This window comes from Oreochromis aureus, linkage group 10, assembly GCF_013358895.1.
Source record: "Oreochromis aureus strain Israel breed Guangdong linkage group 10, ZZ_aureus, whole genome shotgun sequence".
Taxonomy (NCBI): domain Eukaryota; kingdom Metazoa; phylum Chordata; class Actinopteri; order Cichliformes; family Cichlidae; genus Oreochromis; species Oreochromis aureus.
The window spans coordinates 20532673-20558483 of record NC_052951.1 but is presented as its reverse complement, the minus strand read 5'-3'; the positions used below and the strand labels follow the sequence as shown (position 1 = coordinate 20558483).

At 39.3% G+C, this 25811-nt stretch overlaps 1 protein-coding gene and 1 long non-coding RNA gene across 2 annotated transcripts; both read left to right on the top strand.

Moving 5' to 3' along the window:
• Positions 1-881: 881 nt before the first annotated feature.
• LOC116319704 (RING finger protein 145) lies at positions 882-15224 on the top strand. The gene is made up of 12 exons (XM_031739117.2): positions 882-1079; positions 4862-5113; positions 6319-6427; positions 6592-6683; positions 7982-8217; positions 8340-8515; positions 8997-9137; positions 9468-9650; positions 9993-10140; positions 10290-10412; positions 10538-10771; positions 10870-15224. The coding sequence occupies exons 2-12, from the start codon at positions 4930-4932 to the stop codon at positions 11557-11559; spliced, it is 2316 nt and encodes a 771-aa protein (XP_031594977.2). The 5' UTR covers positions 882-1079; positions 4862-4929; the 3' UTR covers positions 11560-15224.
• Positions 15225-15840: 616 nt separating this feature from the next.
• Positions 15841-24413, top strand: LOC120442332. Its single transcript, XR_005614671.1, has 3 exons — positions 15841-16050; positions 19321-19420; positions 23704-24413. It is a non-coding gene; the product is annotated as an uncharacterized LOC120442332 (long non-coding RNA).
• The last annotated feature ends 1398 nt before the right edge of the window (positions 24414-25811 follow it).

Genomic DNA, 25811 nt, shown 5'->3' with positions numbered 1-25811 from the left:
CCAGGAAAGTAAATCTCCAAATGTACTGTTTATAAGATTTGGGGAAACCTGCAGTCAGCTGAGACTGAAGAAGTCACTTGGATGAGTGACGAAACGTTTCCCCCACAAAACGCTACGTCCAGATGAACAGATTCAACTTTTGGAGAGACACCCTTAAAATATTTATATGAATGAAAGAAACCACTTAAAAAAGGTGTAAATGTAATTAAAACAAAGGCAATCAAAGTGTCATATTAAATTAAAAGTAAGTTTTAAAACATACTATGTACAATATAAATAAATGAAAGTGAAAACAGTCCACGTGCACGTAAAGATAAGGATACTAATAGTATTGGTTTGAGAAGTATGTACTTCTTAAACCAATATATAAATGCTTAATAGGAATGTTTGCTAACCCCTCCCAAAAACAACAGTCTTTTTGACGACCAAAACACTCCTTTGTTCTACTATAACTTGCTTGGCGAAAGGGGAATTTATGCTTATCCGCACTGCTGGGAGAATATCTCATTCATATAAACGTAACAATTCCATAAAACTTTTAAAATCAAACACAATTAAAGTAAGTAAAGTGACTGGCCACCACCTTAGGCTATGCATTAGGCCTCTCTATTAATCTTACTTTCAAGTTTTGTCCCTAGCTAACTATAAATAAATAAATATTTTAGGCGTTTGTTAATATACTATGATGACTTATTTCTGTAATGTTTCATTCCCCCCAATTTTTTTTTTTTTTTTTTTTTTTTACCATTAATTGAGTGACAAAAAAATCACACATCCTAATTCCACTTTATAACAGTCTTTGACAATATGTTGTCAATAAAAAGCTTTGTCAGGTTAAAAAAATGTAACCTGTTCTTTCTGTACGGGACAGTAACATTGCGCATGCTCAGCACATCTTGCTTGGTTAACTTGGATAATGGCCGCTAGGTAAGATGAGCGGATGGGCCGCGTCGTTTCAGCGTGAAGTGCTCACTCCGAGAGGACCGTTAACTCGGGCGGTGGCGAGTTAAAATGGTCGATATCCGACCCGAAAGGCATCCAGAAACAGTTGTACATAGTGCGAACATCGTCCTTCAAACGTAAGTTCTTATTTTTTTTAAAGAAATTTGTCTAGGTGCCATAACTGGTTGCTAGCCGAGTTTCCCAGTCTGCTACATTTGGGCTTACTTGCTTAGGGGAGCAGGTTATGGTAATCCTCAAGCGTTATAAGCTAGAACATTTTATGTGAATATGTGCGAAGGCTAGCGCCTTAATTTGTAAGGTCAAAAGCAAGCTGATTCGTTCGGAGTGTTTTATTTCCCGCTGTGTTAAACATAAGCTAGGTTGTTGTTGTTAGTAGTTCCTCTGCTCGGTGACAGTGATGCTAGCTGAAAGCGTTAGCTTGATGTAGCTCATCACATAGCGCACGTACGCTGTCATAGCTCGCTATTTCTATCACTTTTACATCCACCAAACTGCGTGGAAACCGTAAGCATGCATTAGCATATCTGTTATAAGTATTCGTGGACGATACAGACCAGTATAGCAAGCAAAATATTGCCGTATTTGCGGCGTAGTTGCGATAATTTTTTGCCGTCGAGACAGAGGGGTTACTAGAGTTCATGGCGTAGCACGGTCGTTGCAGCACTCACTCATCCATAACGTTTTCATTGCCGGTGCTTCAGTTAAACTAGTTAATGGTATGTACCCATTAGACCAAATACACCACAACATACCCTACAGCTGTCAATGGATTACAACGGATAAAAATTCATTGGTAGACGGCCTTGTTATATAAGTTCAGATTCTGCAAAGTGATGTCTGTCTGGGCAGTGATAGTCGAGGTAAATTTAAAGTTATGTAAGTTAACGGGATCCTGCCACGGGATGCTGGGATAAGAGATGGAAACACTGCTGTTGGCAACTCAAGAAGGAAAAAAAATGTAAGAGCTTTGTTTAAATGGAGTGGAATGAAACTTTGTAGATTCGTGACGTTTCTTTTTAAAAAACTAGCACTCACAGTGAAATGTTCCTCTAAAACTTCACGCAGGTATTAAAGGGCACTTAAACGAAGGGGTTGTAAACAGCTAATTTTTTTTTTTTTTTTTTTTAAGTGCAGGAGATATGTTGTTTGGAAAAGGCCAGGAAAAACGGGGGCAACATGTTGCTCTGTGGAATTCACTTTCGTGAGGCTTTGAATTTCCTTAAGCTCCAGCGCTTCTGGGTGAGAGCCTGGTTAACAATTGCTGATTTGTTGGAGAGCCTCGAGTTTTCGAAACATGAAGGGGAAAAACAGTTTGTCATGCATAGTTTGGGGGGGACTGCAACAGAATCTCTTAAACAGAGAAAAACATTATGCTCAGATTGCCTTGGAGTAATCCATGATCACTGTGAGAGGTTTCATCACTTTGACATTAATACATTAGAAATAATATATTAAGTTGCATTGATTACATTTGGTGTGTTTGCTTTGCATCATGCAGTAGTGGCAGTGATGGGATTTAGTAGGTGGGAGGAAACAAAACTGAAATGCAATCTTTAAACAAATCTTGTTTTTATATTTTAATAACTTCAACATTTGTGTAAGAGATGTTTTATGGCATTTTTTAACAGCATTTCATAACTTTTGAGGTCAGTCGTTGAAATGATTGAAAACCTGTACATATTCAAGAATTTTCCTACATTGAACAACCTTTAGCACCCACTAAATCATCAGAAAATGTAGCCAAACTAATTTTAATCTGTTCTGTTAATGCAGGTGCCATTTACTCAAGCATGTAAAACATTTTTGTTTATCAAATAAGGAGGAAAATCCAGAGATAGGGTAACTGACTGTAGGCTAACTGATCATGCTTATATCACTAGTTGTCCACCAAAAGCCCATTTTAAGCCAGGATAACACTGATATTGGCTAGTGTATGTATAGAACCATAGATTCGAGTTAAAATTGTATTTTTTTTTTTTCTTTAATCCCATCCATTAGATTTTCCATCAGGATCTGTGTTGATATAATAAGTCAACATATTTTTTCTTTATATATTTCGTGTTTTGTAAAATGTTTAAACAGTATCTCATTTGACTTGTAGACATTGTATTTTGTATGTGTTTATATCCACCACCGCATTGCTCACCCCCAGATAGCGTTAATAAAGGTGTATGTAAACCAGGAAATTATTTTGGCAAAGAGAGAAGAAGTGTAACCATTCTGTCAGCGCAACAGAACAGTATGTGTGCTTTTTTTTTTTATGTGAACTGCAGATTTTGCAAGTATGCCTCATTTGTCAGACTTGACCTTTTGAATTGCACCTGCATTAAAACATCTGAATGTGTTACCACATTCTGTACTTTCACAGTTTCCCATGGTGGATTCTGTGCTGTTGGTGATTGTGTGGTAGCAAATAGAAAGGCTTGGACAGATTTACATGTCTAGGTTGATTATTGACCCACAGATTTGACTATGCAAATTACAGTTGTGGGTGAAGCTGTTTTTAGCTGGGTCAACCGTGCAATGTTTCTTTGGAATCTTGGTAATAATAACCTATTCAAGACTAGCTGTTGTTCCCAGGATCAAGTTTCCTGCATTCCTGTATGGGTGGATGACGGTAAACAAAGTGAATTGTGGCTGACAGTAGTGCTTTCTGCCCGGACCTATAAAAATACTGTAAGCAGCATTTTGAGAATTTGTTGCTGGTCATTATTGCAACAGCCTTCTTAAAATCATGTCAAAATTATCTGGGTTTCAACACCAACTCCTACAGAAGAGTACAATGGAGTTCTTATGCACACAGCATCACTGGATTGGTTTCAGTTAAGCTGGTGAGAAAATGCTCAATGTTTCCCAGCTGTATGCCACTTAATGTTAGTGTTGTGCTTGAATAAATAAGTACATGTTTAAGCATGGGCAAAAGAAGTAGTGAGTTAAACTAATAATCTGTAATTTATTGATATACAGTAACAGTTAACTGTTGTTCCGGAGCTGTTGTGACACCACAACCACTAACCGAAAGATGTGGCATATGGCAGCAACCATCTTAATCTCTGTGACAGGAAGTTGTAAACAAGCAAGGTAAAAAGTAAGACAGATGACACTAACCAGTGTGGTTCTGCAGTACTTTGATGTAGAAAATGAGGGGCTGTATGTAGGTTTCAAGGTGAAGTGATTACTATTGGAAGTAGTGGGTAACCATATTTGTCATAGGTTTGTGTTTTGTGGATGGTGCCAATTCTTATATTCTGTTCTGACTAGTGAATTAGTTACCTTAGTTATTCTTTTATGCTGTTGTGGCAAAGGGGTTTCCTTTATTTAGAAAAAAAGATGCCCACCAAAGATGTTTTGGGATTCTACCAAAGCAAAATACCAAGATAGCAAAATAGACTTTCTAGGTTCTGTTGTATTTGCTTAAAGGCACATTTGTTTATAAAATAGCCAAAAACTTCCTTTAAGTAAGCTAACTGCGATTCTTTGCCTCTGGACCTAATGTACTTTAGTCGATAGTCTCTTTGAAAGTCCTGTTTTCATCAGGAAAAAAACAAAACGCTGTCAGTATGCTAGCCTTTATAAACTTTAAAATGATTTACGCTCATGTTAGTAACTTATTATAAAGATTTGTGGTAATAATGTAACAATTGTTGAGTTTTACCTTTACGTTTAGGCCACATTTGAATGAGACAGTTTTGTGATTGAGCTCTTAAGTCTTTTGTCTTTTTTTCTGTCTTTTCTTCCTCTGTAGCTCACAGTTTTTCCTTTGACCTTTATAATAACTTTTCCTTTGTTTTGGCTTTCATCTCTCCTTCTGTTTTCTTACTCTCACCTCCTATAACTGCTTCATATTAAGACTCCCTGTTCCTTTTTTTTAATTTGCATTTTCTCTCTTTTTCTACAGACCACCCACTATTAACATCACGTCTTAGTGGTCAGTTCTGCCTTCGGATCAGACCTTAAACTGAAACCATGGCAGTGAAGGACCGCGTAGAGGCTGTGCTCAATGTGGGTCTGCGTGTTCCCAGCATCATGCTGCTGGATGTCCTCTACCGCTGGGATGTCAGCTCCTTCTTCCAGAAGATCCAACGCTCCAGCCTTTCCAATAACCCCCTGTTTCAATACAAGTACCTGGCCCTCTACCTGCACTACGTAGGTCAGTGCCACCTTTTCTGTATTAAAACCAAACAAATGTTTGGTGTAACTGAGACACTTTGTTCAAATGCTTTGCACTGTCTGTACCACATTAAAGAGTTCCTCATTTGGTAACAGTTGAAAACATCATGTGTACTTCCCTGTAGTCAGGTTATCATGACCTGCATTGAAACAGTGTTATATGCCAGGCATTACTGTTTTACCTCTGTTGGTTGAAAGTGCGTGATTTCTTTTTCCATTCAGAAGTGTCGACTCACGTGTGGTATTAGGCAGTAAGCCATGAGGCTCAGCTCTGTAGTGATTGAGAGGGATTATTTGACATGACGACAAGCGGAGTGTGGCCAAAACCACCTGATGTACCCAATGAATGAATTCAGCCTGGGTCCAGTTATTCTTGCCCAACTGTGAAGTTCATGATCCAGATGTGACATTCAGATGGTCTGAGACAGCTGTTCCAGTCAAAATTAATGACACAAGTGTCGTGTGTTGGTGGCTCTGTCAAACTTATGTAAATTATTAAGTTGAAAGGAGAAATTGTTTGTGATCAAACTTCTCTGTAGTGTTGGTTAGGAAATCAGTTGCTCTTAACCAACCAAACAACACATGTTCTTTTACAATAGGACAACCATCTGCTTTTAAGACACAGTAGAAACTCAGAAAACCAGTACTCCAACACAAAGTCCTTAAATCAGTTTTGAAGGCATTACGAAATGTCTTTGCAGCACAAGTGGTTAGCCAGATACGTTTACAGTGACACAGAAACACTGAAAGTAACATAAATGACATAGCTAGGCCTCATTCTATATTGTAATTTAACCTAGCTGAAATAAAGCTATTGTTGAGTTTTCTTTGTGTTTTGGCTGTGTGAGCTCTCAAACTTGGCTGCAGTTGGTTAATGAGCCAATAGGCTTGGTATGTGCTGATGAGCACTGTGGGTGGAAAGAAAAGAAGGGAGAGCAGGGCAGTAAAAATAAATATGGCTTTGCACTGAAGTGCTTTTGGACACGGTTTTAGGTACTAGGCTATTGTATTGTAAGGCTTTCTGCAGTTTGTCAAAAATAACTTCCCCCAACTATGTCATAAACATCTGTCATACGCTTTATTTATGTGTTTTAAAACACGCTCTGGTCTGCAAACAGGAAGACGGATGCCTTTCAGAATGCATGACTTTCTTGTATTTCTTTTATATTTATGACTACTTCACAGGTTACATCTTGAGCTTGGTGCTTCTGACTCTGCCTCGTCAGCACCTGGTTAAACTTTACCTGTATGTTCTTACGGCCCTGCTGCTTTTTGCTGGTCACCAAGTGTCAAGGTACACATTCACAGAAACTTAAATCTACCAGAATAGTTAACAAGATGCCACTACTCCTCTTTTAAATACTTATATATGACAGTTTTCCTCTTTTTAATTCATGTGAAGGACTGGACATTGTGAGAATTTCCTCTGCATTGATTGTTTTAATTTTTCTCTGTCAGGGATTATGTTCGCAGTGAACTGGATTCTGGTTATGAAGGCCCTGTCTACCTGGAACCTCTCTCCATGAACAGATTCACCACTGCACTCATAGGTATAATTGTTCAACATTCATATTGTTGAACAATGTGAATGATCAGGTTCCAATGTATTGCACATAGATACAGACCCGTAGACCCACTTGGGCAGCAGAAAGAGATTTTTTTTTTTCTTTTCTATTTGAACTCTTCTTTTTAATGGCTGCACATACTGCTGTACAACGTATAGGAAAATTAATTCTATAGATTGGCACCTTGTAGCACTGCAGTACAACAAGTAGGACTAAAGCTCAGAATTCATATGCTCTAACCAATTGGCTAAACTGAATGGCCAGTGTATTCAGAGCATATGACGAGTAGGATGCATCTTTTGCCATGGGTCTGTGTGAATCTCATCCGAAAGAAAACACTTAGATTTCATTTCGGGATTGTGTTTTTGGACCCCGCATGGTGCAGTAACTTGAGATTTTTCATTGAATTTGTGTAACCTGGGTCAGTAAACATTCATGGATGATAGTAGACTGTGCAAAGTTGCTAAGAAGATGCCTACAGGTACTGGCAAAAGAAAAGCAGACACTTGAGTCTTTTCCTTAAGAAATATTTGTGTAACAGGAGTAAGCACACCTTGTTTTTGTTTTTTGTTTTTTAACAAAAAAAGTGGAAATAGAATACTTAGCTGCACATATGTACATACTTGGCATTGCTCTCATATCCACGTGAGCACTTTCATTAATTATATGAATACCTAATGCCACAGCATCCACACTAATGGGATTATGAAGGGACCTAATTTGTACCAACTCCAGAATTAAAGTGCTGACATATGTATGTGTTTCAGTGTTCCTCTGGGTGGGAAAACAGAAAGAACAGCCTATTGTAGTTTTTCATCATGTTTTGTTGCTGCTATGCTTAATTATGTAAAAAATAATCATTTTTTTAAATAGAAAATGCTGTAGAGTCTGTGTTTTTAGGACCTAGTTTCAATTTACTAGAGAGTGTAGATGGAGTCTCCTGTGCTATAAATAGACTGCAGAGTGCTGATTTTACTGCGCAGTGAAAGCCTGAGGAAGCGAAAATAAGATGAGTACAGTGACAAAAAATGCTACTGTAAGGAGCAATGTGAAATTAAAGCTGCTTCTCTTTTAAATGTTTGTTGCTTTTTGGTGTTTGACACATTTTCACCACTTTAGGAGAGCTATAAATATTCTGATACATTTTCTTTTAATTGTCAGTTACACGAAAATGATAAATACCACATCACAAAAACAGTTCTAAAATCAGAGTGATCATAGTGTCTTTAGTCATTTGTTCAACTCTTTGTTTTATATATGTGTGTACATGTGTCTTCTTTCAGGTCAGCTGGTGGTTTGTACACTTTGTTCCTGTGTGATGCAAACCAAGAGGATTTGGCTGTTCTCTGCTCACCTCCTCCCTCTAGTGGCTAGACTGTGTCTGGTCCCACTCGAGACCATAGTCTTCATCAATAAGTTCTCAATGATCTTCACAGGCCTGGAGGTCATTTACTTCCTGGCGTCTAACTTGCTGGTACCATATAACCTGGCCAAGACTGCCTACAGAGAGCTGGCTCAGGTATTTATTGTGGGCTGATGTTGCAAGCTTTTCAGTTTCTGTGACAGGATTTCAGTTCTGAGATATTTTCCTGTAGATGGTATCAATGGTATTCTTTATTTCTGTCTTTTTCTGTCCTGCAGGTGGTAGAAGTGTACGGGCTTCTTGCTCTGGGAATGTCACTGTGGAACCAGCTGGTCCTTCCAGTTCTCTTCATGTGTTTTTGGCTCGTGCTGTTTGCTCTGCAGATATACTCCTACTTCAGCACAAGAGACCAGCCTACCTCCAGAGAGAGGCTGCTTTTCCTCTTTCTTACAAGGTAAGACCATAAATCAGGCTGCAAGACACTTTACATTTTACATCACTGACCCTTTAGAAGGTGTGTTTATTTATCTATTTATTGCATTGTATCATTGAAGGGGCAGGTAGTGTGTACAAAACATAAATCTAGATATGATGTACTAGATTTTATTTAGAAAATCTAATTATATAAATGTATAGCATCATATAAATTACAGAAACATTAGATTGCAAAGTAAGTCAGTCTGCAGAGTTTGAGTAAAGCAATTTTTTAGATTTTGAGTTAATTTTGCGGAAATGTGTCAAGAGGAAATTCTAAAAGATTTGTTAGATCCGTTTGTCACAGTGCTAAATAACCCATGTTTTGCACTGGTGGACAGAATTAAGACGGCTGAGATACTCATCAGAACTTTAAGGACATGATCTAAATATTTAAAATTGTTTAGAAAGTTGTTGTTTTTTGTCATGTTCTCTAAGTAATTTGCTCCTCTTTTCTCCAGTATCGCAGAATGTTGTAGTACACCGTACTCTCTGCTGGGTCTGGTTTTCACAGTTTCTTTCATTGCGCTGGGCGTTCTCACACTGTGCAAGTTCTACCTGCAGGGCTACAGAGCCTTTATGAATGACAACACCATGCACAGGTCAGCAAGGTTTTTATTTTCTTGATGTCTTCTGGTATGTTTCTTTTAATTAGTTTAGTCTGGTTTATCCTCTCTGTCCCAGTAACCATCATGACTGGAGGCAATATGTTTTCTGACTGTTTATCCCATTCGTGTGGAAACACGTATATCTGGAACTATTCTTTAGGGATGTCTGCATTTCACACAACTGTCTAATAGGATAAAATAATTGACATTGTATACCCAAAGGTCAAGTCTGGATAAACTTGTATATGATCTCCAACTTGACTGCAAAGCCAAGGCATATAATTGTGTGGTGTGTTAACTGTAATTTGTTTCCTCTCTGTGCAGGGGGATGACTGAAGGTATCACCTTGCTAATCCTTGCTGTCCAAACTGGCCTCATTGAGCTGCAGGTCATCCACAGAGCCTTCCTCCTCTCTATCATCCTCTTTATTGTTGTTGCTTCCATCCTGCAGTCCATGCTGGAGATAGCTGATCCTATAGTCCTAGCCCTGGGAGCATCTAGAGACAAGTAAGATAATATACCAAATACTTTTTTTATGTGTTTATTTTTAAGAAAACTCTGTGTCCCACTGTTTGTTTTATTTTTTACTGATCATAAACAACTATTAATAACTATGGGCAGTTAGTTAATTATCACAGAATTCATTATCTCTGGTCATCAGTACAACTCATGCTAACATCATAAATTAAGCAATGCTACAGTGTACAGTCCTTCTTTCTTCATTCCTACCTAAACAGGCAGTTAGTCTTTTTGACATCAGTAAATGTAATCTGACTGAATGTGTGTATGCAAAGCCTGCTATTAACCTGACTGCTTTCTCATACGCTCGTTTTGCTGCCTGTCCCGTAGGAGTTTGTGGAAGCACTTCCGTGCAGTTTCTCTCTGTCTCTTCCTGCTGATCTTTCCAGCGTACATGGCTTATATGATCTGCCAGTTCTTCCACATGGACTTCTGGCTTCTCATCATCATCTCCTCCTCAATCCTCACCTCTCTCCAGGTAACACACAGCCGCATCGCAGTGTGCAAAAACATTAACTTAAATAGTTTAAACTTGCTTTACCCAAACAGTTCAGCCTAATAATAATTAAACATTTATATTTGCTTGTTTTTTAATTCCATACTAACTCTGAAACACTCTACCGCCAGGTCCTTGGCACTCTGTTGATCTATGTTCTCTTCATGGTGGAGGAGTTTCGTAAAGCTCCAGTGGAGAACATGGATGAAGTCATATATTGTGTAAATGGGACCTACAGATTGCTGGAGTTTCTGGTATGTATCACACACACGTACACCAACTCTTTGCTAAGTTCTGCCTTCTGACTGTAAACAGACACTGTCATCTAATGCATCAGCACGGTCTCTGCCTCACTGTCAGTGATTTGTTCCCTTGCCAGGTTGCGGTGTGTGTGGTGTGCTATGGTGTATCAGAGACTGTATTTGGCGAGTGGAGTGTGATGGGAAGCACCATCATCTTGGTCCACTCGTACTATAACGTCTGGCTCAGAGCCCAGCTGGGCTGGCAGAGCTTCCTGCTCAGGAGAGATGCTGTAAACAAGATAAAAAGCCTCCCCACAGCTAGCAATACACAGCTGGAGCAGTATAATGACATCTGTGCTATCTGCTTCCAGGTATGAACAGTTTTTATGTTTATCTAAAGAGGATGCATGACCGAGAGTTAATCTGGGGCTTTAAAAGGTAGGCTAATGTGAAATTTGATTTGTTCCAGGACATGACCAGTGCTGTGATCACGCCGTGCAGTCATTTCTTCCACGCTGGCTGTCTGAAGAAATGGCTGTATGTACAGGAAACGTGCCCTCTCTGTCATTCACAACTCAAGAGCCAATCACCAACTAATGGTGGAGCTACCCAAGATATACCTGCAGCCAATCAGAACCCTGCAGGACAGGAAGAAGCCCCAGGCAACAAGCAGGAGGAGGACCACGGCACTCTACCGGATGATAGGAAAAAGGGAGCGTCAGTAGATCAGGAGGGAGATAATGAAACTGCCACATCAGCTGGGGAAACCTCTTCCACCTCCCCCACTGGCTTGCAGTCTGCTCCCCTGCACATCGTCAAGCCTCCATTATCATCTTCCGCTTGTTCTTCTCCTCTTGCAACTGATTCTGTGCTGCACCAGTCCCCTGCAGATCACCCTTCTGCATCTTCTTTCTCTACCTCTTACACATCAGACACACCTGACGCTCCTGCATCTCTCTGCCATTCTGTCTCCACCTTTCACCAACCAACTTCACAGGTACTGACCCAAGCAGAGGCGAACCCTGCTGAACCCGAATCCCCCCCTCAGCTAAAATCAGTCTCCCTTGTGGACAGCCAGGAAAACTCTACTGGTTCATCATCACAATCTAATCCACCAACTCCCCATTCAGTGGAACCTCCTCCTCCATTCAACCCCTGAGCTCCATTTTTAACACGCACACAAAATACATGCATGCATATATAATCACACAATCTAAATAATCCCCTATTCTACTTGTCCAGCTGTTTGCTGTTGGCTTTCCCATCATGTCCAACTCCTTCATATCCATATTATGTTTCACAAGATCTAAAACAATCTCTAAGCAGAAATTCATCACTCGGTATTTAAAAAAAAAAAAAAAAAAAAAAAAAAAGAAGACAATGATTGCAGTTTTACAAAATGTTAGTACTTGTTAGGCGGTTGTCTTGGAGCAGTGAAACGTATCCCATGATAGGTGTAACCCATGCCAGCAGTGATTTCATCACAGGTGCAGTTGTTTTCCACATGTTCTTTCACAGGGATTCAAATTTAATACAAAAAACAGGATGCAGTAATCTCATCTCAGAATGAATTGGGAGTTTTACACCATGTCCAGAAAATGTGAAAATCAGATTTCCATCACGGCTTTTTCTTTCTTTTATTCTCCCTACAATCATGCTTTTACCCCTTACCTTTTGATGCCCGATATTTAGGGCGATGGTTGCTCTTGCCTTTGTTTGTACAGCTTTAACTTTCACCGCTGTACATTTCATAGTGTTTGGGTGCCACGATTTATCGAAAAATTGATCAGACTATCGATTACTGATGGTTGTATTTTTTACCGTGACAAAGTCTTAACATTTCATAACGTCTAGAAATTCTCCACATTTTTTGTTTTTCACTGCTGGATGTCAGTAGTCTTGTGATTTAGTTAATACTGAGCGTTAGCAGACTGAATGTTGTTTATTGAGGTCGTTGCATGACCTAAAGCCTGGTGCTAAGCAGAGGACACATGGTATGGTCTAGCTGAGGGGTGCAGTGTGAACTCTTGGTTCACATTGAATAACTTACATGTGTCAAGCTTTTGCTTTTATACTACTTCAGTATCTGATTCAGACTTGTTTGGCTGGTCCCAGCAAAAAAACACTTCTATTCCTCATCGCCAAACTTTTGTATTACTGTTAAAGCAACTTTATTTTTAAGGTCATTTTTACATTACTGCTTTATTGGATACCACACGCTGCAAATGGACTAAGGGGAAGATGGAGAGATGAGGTATAAATTAGTCCACAGAGCTGATAAGGAGCTCGGATTTTGCCCTCATTAGTTCTATTTTATGGTTCACACTCGCGCCTACCGTTGCAAGCTTAGCTCACTCACAGATCAACCAATCATTCACATTGTTGATCACTGATAGCAGGAGCCAATCAGCTCCTTTCATCCAGTTACATTAGAGACCCTGTATTTTCTAAGACATTAGGGTTTTCCTGCTCGTCAGTCAGTTTACTCCATAAATTGTTGATACCAGCAAATTGAGCCATAGCTTCTTTTTTTTTTTTTTTTCTTCTTCACAAAAACTCACTCTTCCTTTTGGCTACTGCGTTTAGCGGATGAAGCACGGCGAGGAAAAAATATGCTTTGACTGAAAACTTTAGGATGCCAAGTCCTGATGCACGCTTATATGTAGACCTCGCTGTCACTCTGACCACAGAACTTGTTTGTCCCCAATGTGCTATAACCTTGCTATCAATGTTTTTTTCTACCTTTTTTTCTTTTTTTTTTCTTTTGGGGTTATATTTGCACTAATGTCATTTTTTACTAGCAATGCTCCAAAGCTGTTCTGTGGATGTCGGCAACCAAATACCCTCTGATGTCTGTGTACGAGGAAACGGCCCAATCTGTTTGTGTGTAATGTACATAAATGTTACTCTGTACGGAATCTATATTAAACCAGAGGAGTGTTGATAAATATATATATACATATATAAGTAAGACGAGGGCTTGGTTTCTCCAAAGTTTCCTTTCTTTGTTTCTTCATGTGCTTGAGAGCAAAGAGAATTTTTGGATAAGAAGCTGCTGGGAAATCAAGCCCTCTGATCTTTGAGACCAGCCAGTGTTGCTGCTTCTCCAGTCTATATGACGCATCTTTTAAGCTGGTGTGATCACTCTGGTGCCCTCTACTGTTAGGAGTGGGATCAGCATGGTGCAGACGGACAGGAGACGCATTAATTAGCGCTCAGCAGTATTACTTACTAGCACCATTATTAAAGGTCTTATTAGTATGAATGACCATATTCTTGACATTGGGAAGCGTGGGCTGCAGGGTTGAGAATGAATACACGATCAGTGTAGGATCAAACCTGAACAACGCTGTTTTGACTTTTTGTTTATTTTTTTAAAGAGATGAAATGTAGAGTTTGATGTATTTTGCACATGTTCTTCTGAAAGGTGAACCTAAGGACTTTTCTGTATACAACTTCTTATTTTATTACCAACACCATTCCTTCGACGTTGATTTTTTTTTTTTTTTTTTTTAAATACAGAACTTGAAAAGGTTATAATGAATTGAGCTGTTTAAAACACACACTTGGTTTTGCCGTGGCGCATTTCCACTGCGTCCTGCATTGAGATCACCTGTAAGATGAAATGTGACGTGACGCCCCACGAGGGCGATAACAGTCAGTGGCAGCTGTATGTGAATTTAGCATTTCAGTATTAAATGATGAATACGAGATGCTTGTCAGCTGTTGATTCCTCAAGTATTTGCTCGGTTATTACTCCACGTTGGAGAAGTTGCAGTTTCTCTCTTCAGGCTACGAACTGTGGCTTAATTTTTTCATACTGTCTGGGACAGTTTTACATCAAATTATTAGCACGTAATAAGCACAGTGTTGTGCTCAATATTCATCTGATTAATATAAAGTACATGCAGACAGTGAAGCTTTTTAAAAAAAAAAAAAAAAAATGCAATCTTTAATGCATTATTTACATCCTGTGATTTGTGGTTTTCTTTCTACATTTTTTCTGAATTGACTTCAAATACGCATCAGCGACTGTGGTAATGTGCCAACAAATGTCTTAGCCATCACTGGTGCTCCTCACACTGAGCAGGATTCATTTTACAGTTAAGCTCCTCTAAGGGGCCGTAATGCCTTTTGAGATTGTAAAGTCACACATACACACAAGTACAATAAGTTAACCTGAATACCTTTTTTGTTTTGTTTTTAATCTTTATTTGCTCCTAATTGGCTTGCTCTACAATCATAATTTCAGAATGTATTTTGTCTACTTAACTAGTACTGTTAGACTTTCATATTTGATGATCTTTATTGAATGCGACTAAAAACCCACAGACAGAAAACTATTTTTGACCAGTGTGACAGCAAAGTTAGCCTTGCATCTGATATCCAGATGTTTCACTGTTTCCACTTTTCACGATTCTTTGTAAAAATCATAATTTTTGAAGTGTGAGCAAATACAGAAATGGAATCTATAGCTGCCACGGAGTGAGAGCTCTGTAAACACGTTTTACTGTATTTGCCGAATGCGTTCTTAAAACTGCTGTTCGATACTGTTGCCTCTGACTGACAGATGTGTAGAGATGAATTGTACTAGTGGGGCTGCTCTCCCCGACACTTCATGCAGATTTTTGTTTAAGATGAATTGTTTTTGTCCATTGAGTTTCTCCAAACACAGCTTTAGGACCTGCTCTGTTTAATCTGGCGCTCGGTGCCATTTCCTTTCTGTTAAAATGCTTCATGTTGGTTTTTGGACTTTATGCCTGGCATTGCCTTGGTTATTTTACAAAAACTGAATGTCAAATAAAATGAACCATCCACTCTGAACGCTGTGGCTGTTTTTACAAATGCTTTGATTAAGTGTAAGGAAAATAACAAAATAAAGATCATTGTTTTGGAAAAGGTAAGTGACTGAAAAGTGAGTATGATACCACCTGCTGAAATTAAAATGAATAAAAATGAAATACCACAAAAATAATGTTAAACAAATAATAATGGGTGTAGTTTGTAAGGTCAAGAGCAGTCAAAGAATGTATTACAAAAGCTGTAACAATCAGTTTCTTTCAAAAGTCTCATTTATATGTACATTTTGGAGACAATGCATCAGGTGACAGCCGTTGGGTCTGACTGTGAGGTACTGCAACAGCAGAGGGCAGCAATACTGTAGGAAACATGCTCCCCAAAAATGAAGCCAAAACGTCTCTATCGCCGCCTGGTGTCTGGCTGCAGTATAGGTCATAAACAACCCCTCCTCTATGTTAGCGGATGGGACTGGGGTCAGACTGAAGTTACCCAAAAAAATTCTCCTCAGATCATTTTTTTTCCAAAGATGCTTTCTTTCATTATCAGTAGTTCTCACCAGGCTGATTTATGTTCATTGGGTCTCCTTTCTTATAAGTTCGAATCTAATTAGTAACACAAAGCTGTTAAATTGGGGTGAAACGTCATCATGACAGCTTTGACTGGCAGCTGCAGTCACGGAGAAACTTGCTTATCTCTGTTCGGGAAGGGCAGATGGAGCGGGAAGGTGAGAGGAGGTCCAGCGTTTACGTTACAAAACCACGACCGACTGTTTCAAAGTGACAGCCTGAGGTGTTCTTGAGTAAACTGGACTACCCCACAGACGGACTGAAGCCCCGTTGCTTTTTTTTCGGTAAGTTAAATGTGTTTGTGTGGGTTAGCTAGGTCCTGAAATGTAGGCAGCTAAGATGAGAACTGGGCTCTTCGGGGAAACTTGTTTTGTAAAGTTGGTTTAGCTAATTGGTCCAGGCGAATGAATTTACCGTGACTAAAGAAATGATGAGAAAAGCAGTGGGTAAGTGTTTTCTCCAGTCATTGGTGCTAGCTAAGAGGATGTAATAAAGGCAAGGTAGCAGAGCTGAAAAAGGAGTGGTTGTTGATAAATAAGTAGAGAAAGGGGTGTGCAGGCAAAAAGCAGGTATGAGTGTGTGAAATTTGTTGAGTATTTGAGTAAAAAAATGCTGGTCTCCAGCTTATTTGGGAAGGCTGCTTGCACAATGTGCAGGATGTGCACTTTAAATCTAAGAATTTTCCCCATTCTGTTCGCCCGTCATGTGGCGACATGTGGCGGGCTAGCAGGTTAGGAACATAGAGGCCCGGGTTCGAGCCCTCGGCTCACCTGGCTCTCTATGTTCATCTGCTAGGGGGAGGTCCAGGCAGGTGATCTTGGAATGAAAATTCCGAGGGATGAACCTTGTTCAGCCTGGGCCTCCCCTGACTTTTTTTTTGTGTGTCTGTTTTTTCTTTTTCCTGCCAGCAACAAACAGCCCAGCCCCATTTATGGGACCTCCTTGTTGTCATGGCTACCAAGGACCACTCTTCTTGTGCCAACAAGTCATTGCCTCACAAAAACTCACTTCCTATGTTTCCCTCTGTTTTTTATGTCCAATATCTTTACATATCTTGCTAGATAGACTTCCCGCAACAGGGTTTACAAAGGCCTTATCCTCTTGGGCCACTTAAAATATCTTTACACAACTATTCTTACATTTCTTGAAACATCTTCTGTCCTCTTGGCCACACTACTCTTAAAAAAACATATTTTTAATGGCAACCACATTTTTTCAACTGCATAAATAAAGCATATATAAAAGTCACTAACAAAAACTCATTGCCGCTTATACCTTGTTATAGCAATTTTGTTTCTGGCTCAAGATGACTTGATTTCATTCATGAAGGTTACATTTGATAGATCTTTTCACATATTGTAGACCAACAAGTTGTTAAGGCAGTTTAAATACGACCGATCCGTTTTTGGCAGACCATCATTTTTTAGCACAACACCGACTCATCCATCCTTTCTCCTTTTCTTCTTTTCATGCCGCCGCCATGGGAATCGCCCACAAATGTGTCATTTCACACTGGCAGCAGGCTGGCGGAGCTAGCCGTGGTGCTTGATTTCTCGGACTTTGCTCTTTCACCGTGTTTACACTCGTGTGTGTGTGTGTGGTATGTTTCTTTTAATTAGTTTAGTCTGTTTCAACCTCTCTGTCCCAGTAACCATCACGGCTGGATGCAATATGTTTTCTGACTGTTTATCCCATTCGTGTGGAAACACATATATCTGGAACTATTCTTTAAGGATGTCTGCATTTCACACAACTGTCCAATAGGATAAAATAATTGACACTGTATACCCAAAAGTCAAGTCTGGATAAATGTGTGTATTCATGATCGTTTATGTTAATGAGAGTATGGGAAGTGAGTTGGAGGCGGGGTGGGGTGGGCTGCTTTTAACCATGTAAAGCACTTTTTGTGCTACTTTTTTTTTTTTTTTTTTTTTGTATGAAAAGTGCTTTATAAATAAAGATTGATTGATTGATCTGCCAGCCGGTATAGCCCACTTATTGGGGCATCCTTGTTGTGAAGACTATTGGACCACTGGTTCACATCCAGGTCCAGTGCGCTGTAACTTGTAATTTCAACTGCTAAAGCGAATGAAATCTTTTAAAAGGTAGTTGTTCTCCTGTACTTCCTTTAAGAAAAGAAAACGAACACAAGTACAAAAAGCTAAACTCACCAGTAGGGAAAGATCACCCTAACTTGGATGCTGTCATCAGTATTGCTGGTCAATATTATAATATCGACCAAATAAATATCACAGTTTATTGCAGCTTGAAAAACCCCATGCCCTTGGCTACAAACCAGTGCTGTGTGTTGGGAAGAAGAGCAAAAATTAACTCCTGGCTGCAGACTTACAGCCTTTGCCAAGGAATACCTTCAGAAGATGGGCTGATGTTATGAGTACCTTTGTGAATATTCATCATCATCAATATGGATTGGCGAGGTGAAAAAACCCCAAATAGAAATGTAGTGGTTAAAGCCACAAAGAACAAGCCCATATGAGTTTCATATTAAAAGCCTAACAGCAAGTAAATAAAAAAAAATGTTGTGAAAAAGGGCTGCGTTAAGGATTGGAATTAAACGTAGTTGTAAATGAAAGAAAAAAAGTGAACGTGTTGGGGTTATAATCATCAGGAAGTATTTGTTGTCAACCCATTATTTCAATTTAAGTATATCATTAGATGTGAAATACATTTAACTATATCAACTTTCACCATAGTTCGCTTGGCCAGCTTTCTTGTCGCGTTGAAAGCGTTCCTCTGTCACAGGCTTTGCCTTCAGTCCTATTTAGTTTTCTGGAAAATTCATGCTAATGCAGCAGGTTGAAGATTTTAGCTAGCTTTACTCTGAAACAAGCGCCTGTTTAATTTATCAGGAGCAGGTAAAGACAATACTACATTTTGATTTCTGTGGCAAGTCAGTGAAGACACTGAGTGGTTATGTACTTTATTGCTACCTGCTTCTACCATCCAGACCATTGTAGAGGAAATTAAAAAAAATACATGAGTTGAGTCAGTCATATACTCTGAATAAGCTCACTACACTTCTAAAAACTGAAACAACCTTATCTGATGAGGGTATTGCCAAGTTTTTTGAGGCGGTCAAGGCATCCAATCTATTTTCTGCATGTCATACAGGGCCAGTGAGGACAACATACTCCAGAGCACAGCTGTTCAAACAAATGTTCAACTATGTGGAGCTTTGTTAGACTCTGATTTGTGGCAGAAATGTGTAACAGGTGAGCAGTCACCTGAGTCTTCATCAGATGTACTGTGTGACATTAGTGGTGGTAAGATATTTAAAAGTTTTTTTGTTTTTTTTTTTGGACCGTGGTAAACCAAGGTCCATCATGTCTTAAACTACTGCTATACCAAGACACCTTCAAAGTTGTTAATCCTTTAGGTTCAGCAAATAAATAGATAAAACTACAGTCAAAGGAACCTTGTTTTGCATTGGTGGAGATCATTTGGGCTCACATTGCATTGGTGGCTTCTGTGAAAGCTTTAGTCGTACACATCATTTCTGTAGGTACTGTTTAATGACACAATCTGTTTTTCAGGGTTGTGATCCAAATCAGCGTGGAGCAGAACACACCATAGGAGACGTACAACTCTGCTGTTGAACACCTCAAGACTGAAGGTACACCAGATATAGAAGGAGTAAGTTTGAGTCAGTTTTCAACTGTTTAAAATATTTTCATATCTGTCAGCCAGGTTTGCCACCTTGTTTAGGACACAACATTTTTTAGGGCATTTTGTCATATGATGTTGTACTCTTTCTTAAATATTTTGTGAAAAAACAAAGGTTCACCTACACCGTTCTGAATCGGAGCATTAAAGAGTTTAAATACTCTGACTCTGATACCTCTTCAAAGCGGTGTGAGGTCAGTCCTCAAACAAACTCTCAGGACAGGTAATACAAAACTAGAACTTTTTAAGGCTGTCTCTTATTATTGGTGACAGAGTGGAAGATGGAACAGATGATTTTTACCCCACTGCATCCAGACTGCAAAAGAATTGCGCATGCGCGAAGCCACTGCTGGCGTGTGATGCGCAGCAGCAGAAGGAAGAGAGCTGTGTGGCTCATTAACAGAGATTTTATTGGAAAAGTACAGAAAAATATTCTTTTTTTCAGTATCAATACCTACCGAATGGTTTTGGTCGGTACTAAAAAGGTATCGAGTTTTGGTACCCATCCCTACTCACATTTCAATTCAATTCCAATTATCATGTCAACGATACAATTCGATATCCCAATGCATCACGATAACTTCATTTCAGTTTGTTTGTTTTCGTCAACAAATAAAGGATGTCACATATAAGCTACTTTTTTCTTTTGCTCAAAACTTGTCTGAACACAGACTGCACTTGTTGGTCCACTGTGATGTATGTGGCTGAAGAAAACATACTGCTGTTATTTTTAGCTTGTACAGTCCCGATCAGAAGTTTAAGACCACTTAAAAAATGGCAAAAAATCATATTTTGCATGTTTGGGTCTTAACGAGGTTCCAAATATAGCTTCAACATGCAACAAGAAGAAATAGGAGTGAGACAAAACATTTTTTCAGCATGCAAATTATTGAAAACAACACTTGAACTGAAACAGGCTGTTTTACAGCTGATCACAAGTTTAGGACCACACCTCCAAAAAAAACCCTGTACACCCCCCCAAAACAGAAATCAGAGTCCCAAACATGAGCTCAGTAATGAGTAGCACCACCGTTAATGTTGATCACTTCAAAAATTAGTTGCCGTGTGCTTGATGCAACCATTTCCACGAGGTGAGTGGGAACATTTCTCCAAGTGATGAACACTGCTGCATGAAGGGCATCTACTGTCTGGAACTGTTGTCCATTTTTGTTTCTCAATTGGATTTAGATCAGAGGAACATGTAGGATGTTCCAAAAGAGTGATGTTATTCTTCTGGAAGAAGTCCCTTGTCCTGCAGTCATTGTGTACTGTAGCATTGCCCTGTTGAAAAACCCAGTCGTTACCACACAGACGAGGAACCTCAGTCATGTGGGATGCTCTCTGCAACATCTGGACACAGCAAGCGGCCATTTGACGCCCCTGCACCTCCTGAAGCTCCATTGTTCCACTAAAGGAAAACGCACCCCTGACCATCATGGCGCCCCCTCCACTGTGGCGCGTAGAAAACATCTCAGGTGGGATCTGCTTGTCATGGCAGTAACGTTGGAAACCATCAGGACCATCAAGGTTACATTTTTTCTCATGAGAGAATAAAACTTTCTTCCACCTTTCAGTGTCCCATGTTTGGCACTCTCTTGCAAAGTCCAAATAGTCAGTTCTGTGGCGTTCAAGGAGACGAGGCCTTTGAAGACGTTTTTTGAAGCCCTTTAGTCTCAGATGCCATCTGATGGTTATGGGGCTGCAGTCACACCAGTAACGGCCTTAATTTGGGTCGAGGATCGTCCAGTGTCTTGACGGACAGCCAACTGGATCCTCCGGCTCAGTGCTGGTGAAATCTTTTGGGATAACCCTCAGGATCATTTAAGAAATGACTGTCATACTGCGTCCCACCTCAGCAGCGATGGCGTTCTGCGACAGACCCTGCTTATGCAGTTCAACAACCCAACCACGTTCAAAACGTTTTTTGGCCTTTGCCATCAGAACATCATGACAGTGTGACTACTTGACAGAAAATGACAATGAATCTACATTTTTGCACAGATTTGCCTTTAAAGGCATGTGTTCCTAAACTTTTGATCAGCTGTAAAACAGCCTGTTTCAGTTTAAGTGTTGTTTTCAATAAACTGCATGCTGAAAAAATGTTTTGTCTCCAGTGTTGGGTAAGTTACTTTAAATTAGTAACTTAGTTACATTACTAGTTACTTCTCTAAAAAAGTAACTCAGTTACTTCAAGTTACTCGTTACTTTCAGAGTAACTAGTTACTAGGGAAAGTAACTTTGGTTTTACTCAGAATTCTCTTGTTAATGTGTTCCTTCCGTAACTGGATACCCAGCCAGACTGCCAGTCTTCTAGCTTGCTTACTTGCCACAAGTGCACTGTGCCACCTACCAATAGAAAGGAAAAAATAATGCGCACATTTCACAAGAGAAATCCCATGCCTGGACCGTCGTTGACCGCCGCCATGATTCTAGCCTGCTTTTACATCCAACACAAAAACTGCAGTCGTGGTGCTTTTGATTGTACTCAGAACTTGGAAATTCTGCCTTCTGAATAGGAAGATGTAGGTAACACCAGACTGCAGATGAGCTGCATCCAGGGCTGGACTGGGACAAAACAATCGTCCGGGCATTTTGACTAGAGACCGCCCGCCATTATAGGAAAAATCATAAAGCCTTTGAATGAAAACAAACACTGTTGTGACAGTGATGTACACTGTTCTGATGGTATATATGTATCAATCTATCAATCGTTTGTTGTAAGACTCAGATAATTATTTTTTTAAAAGCGAGACATTTTAAATGAGAATAATAAAGAAAAGTATTTCCTTGTGCCCCCTTTCCTGTTAATGCCCTACCTGGCCCCTGGCAACACTTTGCTAGACCCGCCCCTGCACAGTTACCAGCTGTCAGCTACTTAGAAAAGGATCCTGGTGTTATTTGTCTCTCAGAAACAGTTCATAACTTCCTTCAACTCATTCATGTCACCTAAAAGGTAAACCTATTTCTCCATCACCTGTTCAGCTCTGATGATTCAGTAAGGACATCTCCTGGTTTCATCTGCATGTTTCCTCTCACCAGATAACCAAACCGATATCATGACCAGCAGCTTTACAGCTGTGGCTCCAGCAAACATCAGCTGATACTAGAAATTAATATTAAATAAATTCTAACAACAGCTGATCAAGCTTAAATGTGCTGCTGTTGTTTAACGCGACATCCGCTGGTTTCCTCTTTCTGGCGCAAAGTGGGCGATAAATAAACAGAGAGAAAAGCCGATCAGCTGATCATTGATCAGTTTCGTGATTGAAGTAGAAACGGAGAGGAGAGAATGAGAGAAGAAGAGGCAGCTGTGCAGCTTCAGCTTTGTGTCTTTTTCATTGTAGCTGAAGTCCGGGACAAACTGTGTTCCTTTTTTCACCTCAGTACTGAAACGCGTAATATTTTCTCTGAATACCAGACGATTCTGTTTTTAGGGGACGGTTGGCAACTCTAATAATTAACCGTATGAAGAAAATAAAGTTCAACATCAGTAACATAGCACCCACCCAGCTGTATAGAAACTCCGTCATGCTAGCTAGCACGCAGATACGAAAATGTCAGCATACCGAAAATAAACTCCACCTAAACTTGGTTTATATCTGACTGATAGACTGCAGGTCATAACTTCTTACCTGAAGTTCAGTTCACCTGACACGCGGACCGGCGGCCGCTTCGGGTCTCTCCTCTTGCCTCCCTTTTCCTTCATCCACCTGCTGGCCTCCACCACTTGCTAATGTTATTGAATCTGTGGAAGCTCCGCGATATCCACCACACGCAGTAACGAGTAACGAGCCTATCTAAATCCCAGTAACGATAGTAACGCGTTCCTGGTTTTGGCATAATAACTAGTTACCGTGCTCGTTACCACAATAATAACGTAGTTACTGTAACGCGTTACTTAATAACGCGTTAGTCCCAACACTGTTTGTCTCACTCCCATTTCTTCTTGTTGCATGTTGAAGCTCTACTTGGAAACTTGTTAAGATCCAACCCTGCAAAATATGATTTTTTTGCCATTTTTCAAGTGGTCTTAAAATTTTGATCGGGACTGAATTTAACAGTCCATTAGTTTCTTCTGAATTAATTAAGAACCCTTTATGTCCACATTGCAATGCATCACTATCGTATAATCATACAATTAATTGTGTCAGCTCTATTAAATGTGAGATTGTATATTTGCTTGATAATGTATACATGTCTATTTGTTTTTGAAATGGCCGGGTTGCTTTATTGTGCTTTCTATTTGCTTTCAGGCTAAAAGAAAAGAAGGCTAATCTACACCAAGCATCTGAAGAACAACATGCAAGTCCTCAAACACATTGGATCCAAAACCTGTTCTAGTTCCTCCGATACCATCAGAGACTTGAAAGCCCTCTACTGTCAAGTCTGGTTAAAAAGAAACTTTGTCAACCACTACAAGTATCAAGTGTTTTAAATTTGATTTGACTGTTTATTATGTACATTTTTGTTTTTGGTTGTATTAAGTTTAATATTAATCATGTTAGTGCGTTATTAGTCATTAATTTGATTATTTAATATTAATGGTTTAATCATTGTTTCTATTGGTTTTTATTAATGTTTCTAGCAAATTATAACAACAAGTCACTGAATGTAAATTTTATGCCAATCAGCCGTATTATGTTTATTACCTCATTTGTAGGACCTTAATTTTTTCAGGGACATTCTGGCTACAACAGCTGCCAGTAATTGAATGTAAATATGAACTTTTGAATAAAAAAAAAAAAAATATTGTATTATACAGCTCTTCTGTACTTTTTCAATAGGAGACTGTAATCAAGCTTATTAAAAATGTATTTTGACAACAGGTTTACATTATATTAATTTTTTGTTTCAATGTAATTATTGTACAAAAACAGCAACAACAGTTCACTGTGAATTTTACATTTATCAACAAAGTATACCATTATGTATTCTGCATTATCACTATATTTTCCACAGTGAAATTCAGGCAAACAATGGCTGCCAGTAATTTACTGTAATATTGAACTTTTTAATACTTATTTTATACAATTTCACTGTATTTAACAATGTAAGACTGTAATCAGGTTAATGGAGTGTATGTTGTTTTTATATGAATTACCCATAAACAATTTTACAATTTATTTTTAAATTCATTGTTATTTACTGTAAAAAAAATAAATATTCATGGTTACCAGAATAGTATACCGTTTTGTGTTCTACATTTACAATTGATTTTTCAGGTTGAAATTCTGGCAACCACAGCTGCCAGTAATTTACCATAAAGTCTACATTTTTTTTTTTTTTTTTTTTTTTTTAAACAGTGTTATTACAACCAAGTAATGCAGAAGAGCATCTCTGAACAAACCGCACATCAAACCTTGAAGCAGAAGACCACACTGGGTGCCACTGCTGTCAGCTAAGAACTGGAAGCTGAGGCTACAATTCACACACGGTCACCAAAGTCTTACTCAAAATGACTCCTTCATGTTCAAGAATCATTTTACCCCTCAGCCACGAAAGCCTGGTAGGGTATGGTCACGGGTGTGGACACCCAAGTTTATGATGCGATAACTCAAGAAGGAAGTCACCTAGGATTTTCACATTTGTACCACACGTGCATCTAGTAGGAGGCTGAGGGCTGACAAAGGCGGCCGCCGGGATGTTTTTTTGAGCGTAGGACGAGAGGCGGCATAAAGCCTGAACACGTCACCAATCTGTCGCAAGACAGGTGTACCTAATAAAATGGCTGGTGAGTGTATGTAAAGCAGTTTTGTACTTTTGTGAAGGCAGGGTCATTCTTGCTAGTAAAATAATGTTAACATTTAATTGTACTTTGTGCATTAGCGTTCTTACACAGGACACTGAGTATTTCTACTTTAACGGACTGAATAGAGTAAAAAGAATAGACTGTTAAAGTGAAACAAACTGACGGCTCAAAGAATTTAGTCATTGTGATGTCGGCTTAAGGAGATTTTGCACCATAATCACATAATCACAGGTTGCACTACATATCCGTTTAATTTTGACGTTACAACTTTTGGGTTATTTCTGCAATTGCACGATGTGGACACATGATGGCGCAGTTGTGTTAGTTTTTAGATTATCTGGGCTCTAATCCAAGGCCACAGCGCCGCTGGATGCACACACACACATTCCTTGGACTACTTGTGTCCCCGCACTGTTGGGAATCACTGCGCGCACTAAGTTAATACCAGTGTTTTATCTGAGCGTTTTTCTTTAATCTGACTTGTTGATTCAGTTCTTCAAAGATCTCCCGCAGTGCTCCTGAACATTCCCGCATTAACTCAAAAATGTCTATTTCTGAATGTGTTTTATTAAAAACCGAATTTTGCCTCTCAAATCTTAAATACTTTAACAC

What these genes read in the sequence shown, in the direction of transcription:
- LOC116319704 (XM_031739117.2), top strand. Translation starts at nt 4,930, where the DNA reads ATGGCAGTGAAGGACCGCGTAGAGGCTGTGCTCAATGTGGGTCTGCGT. An exon ending in GCTGGTCACCAAGTGTCAAG is followed by an intron (nt 6,428 to 6,591) that starts GTACACATTCAC and finishes TTTCTCTGTCAG; the next exon opens with GGATTATGTTCGCAGTGAAC. An exon ending in ATTCACCACTGCACTCATAG is followed by an intron (nt 6,684 to 7,981) that starts GTATAATTGTTC and finishes GTCTTCTTTCAG; the next exon opens with GTCAGCTGGTGGTTTGTACA.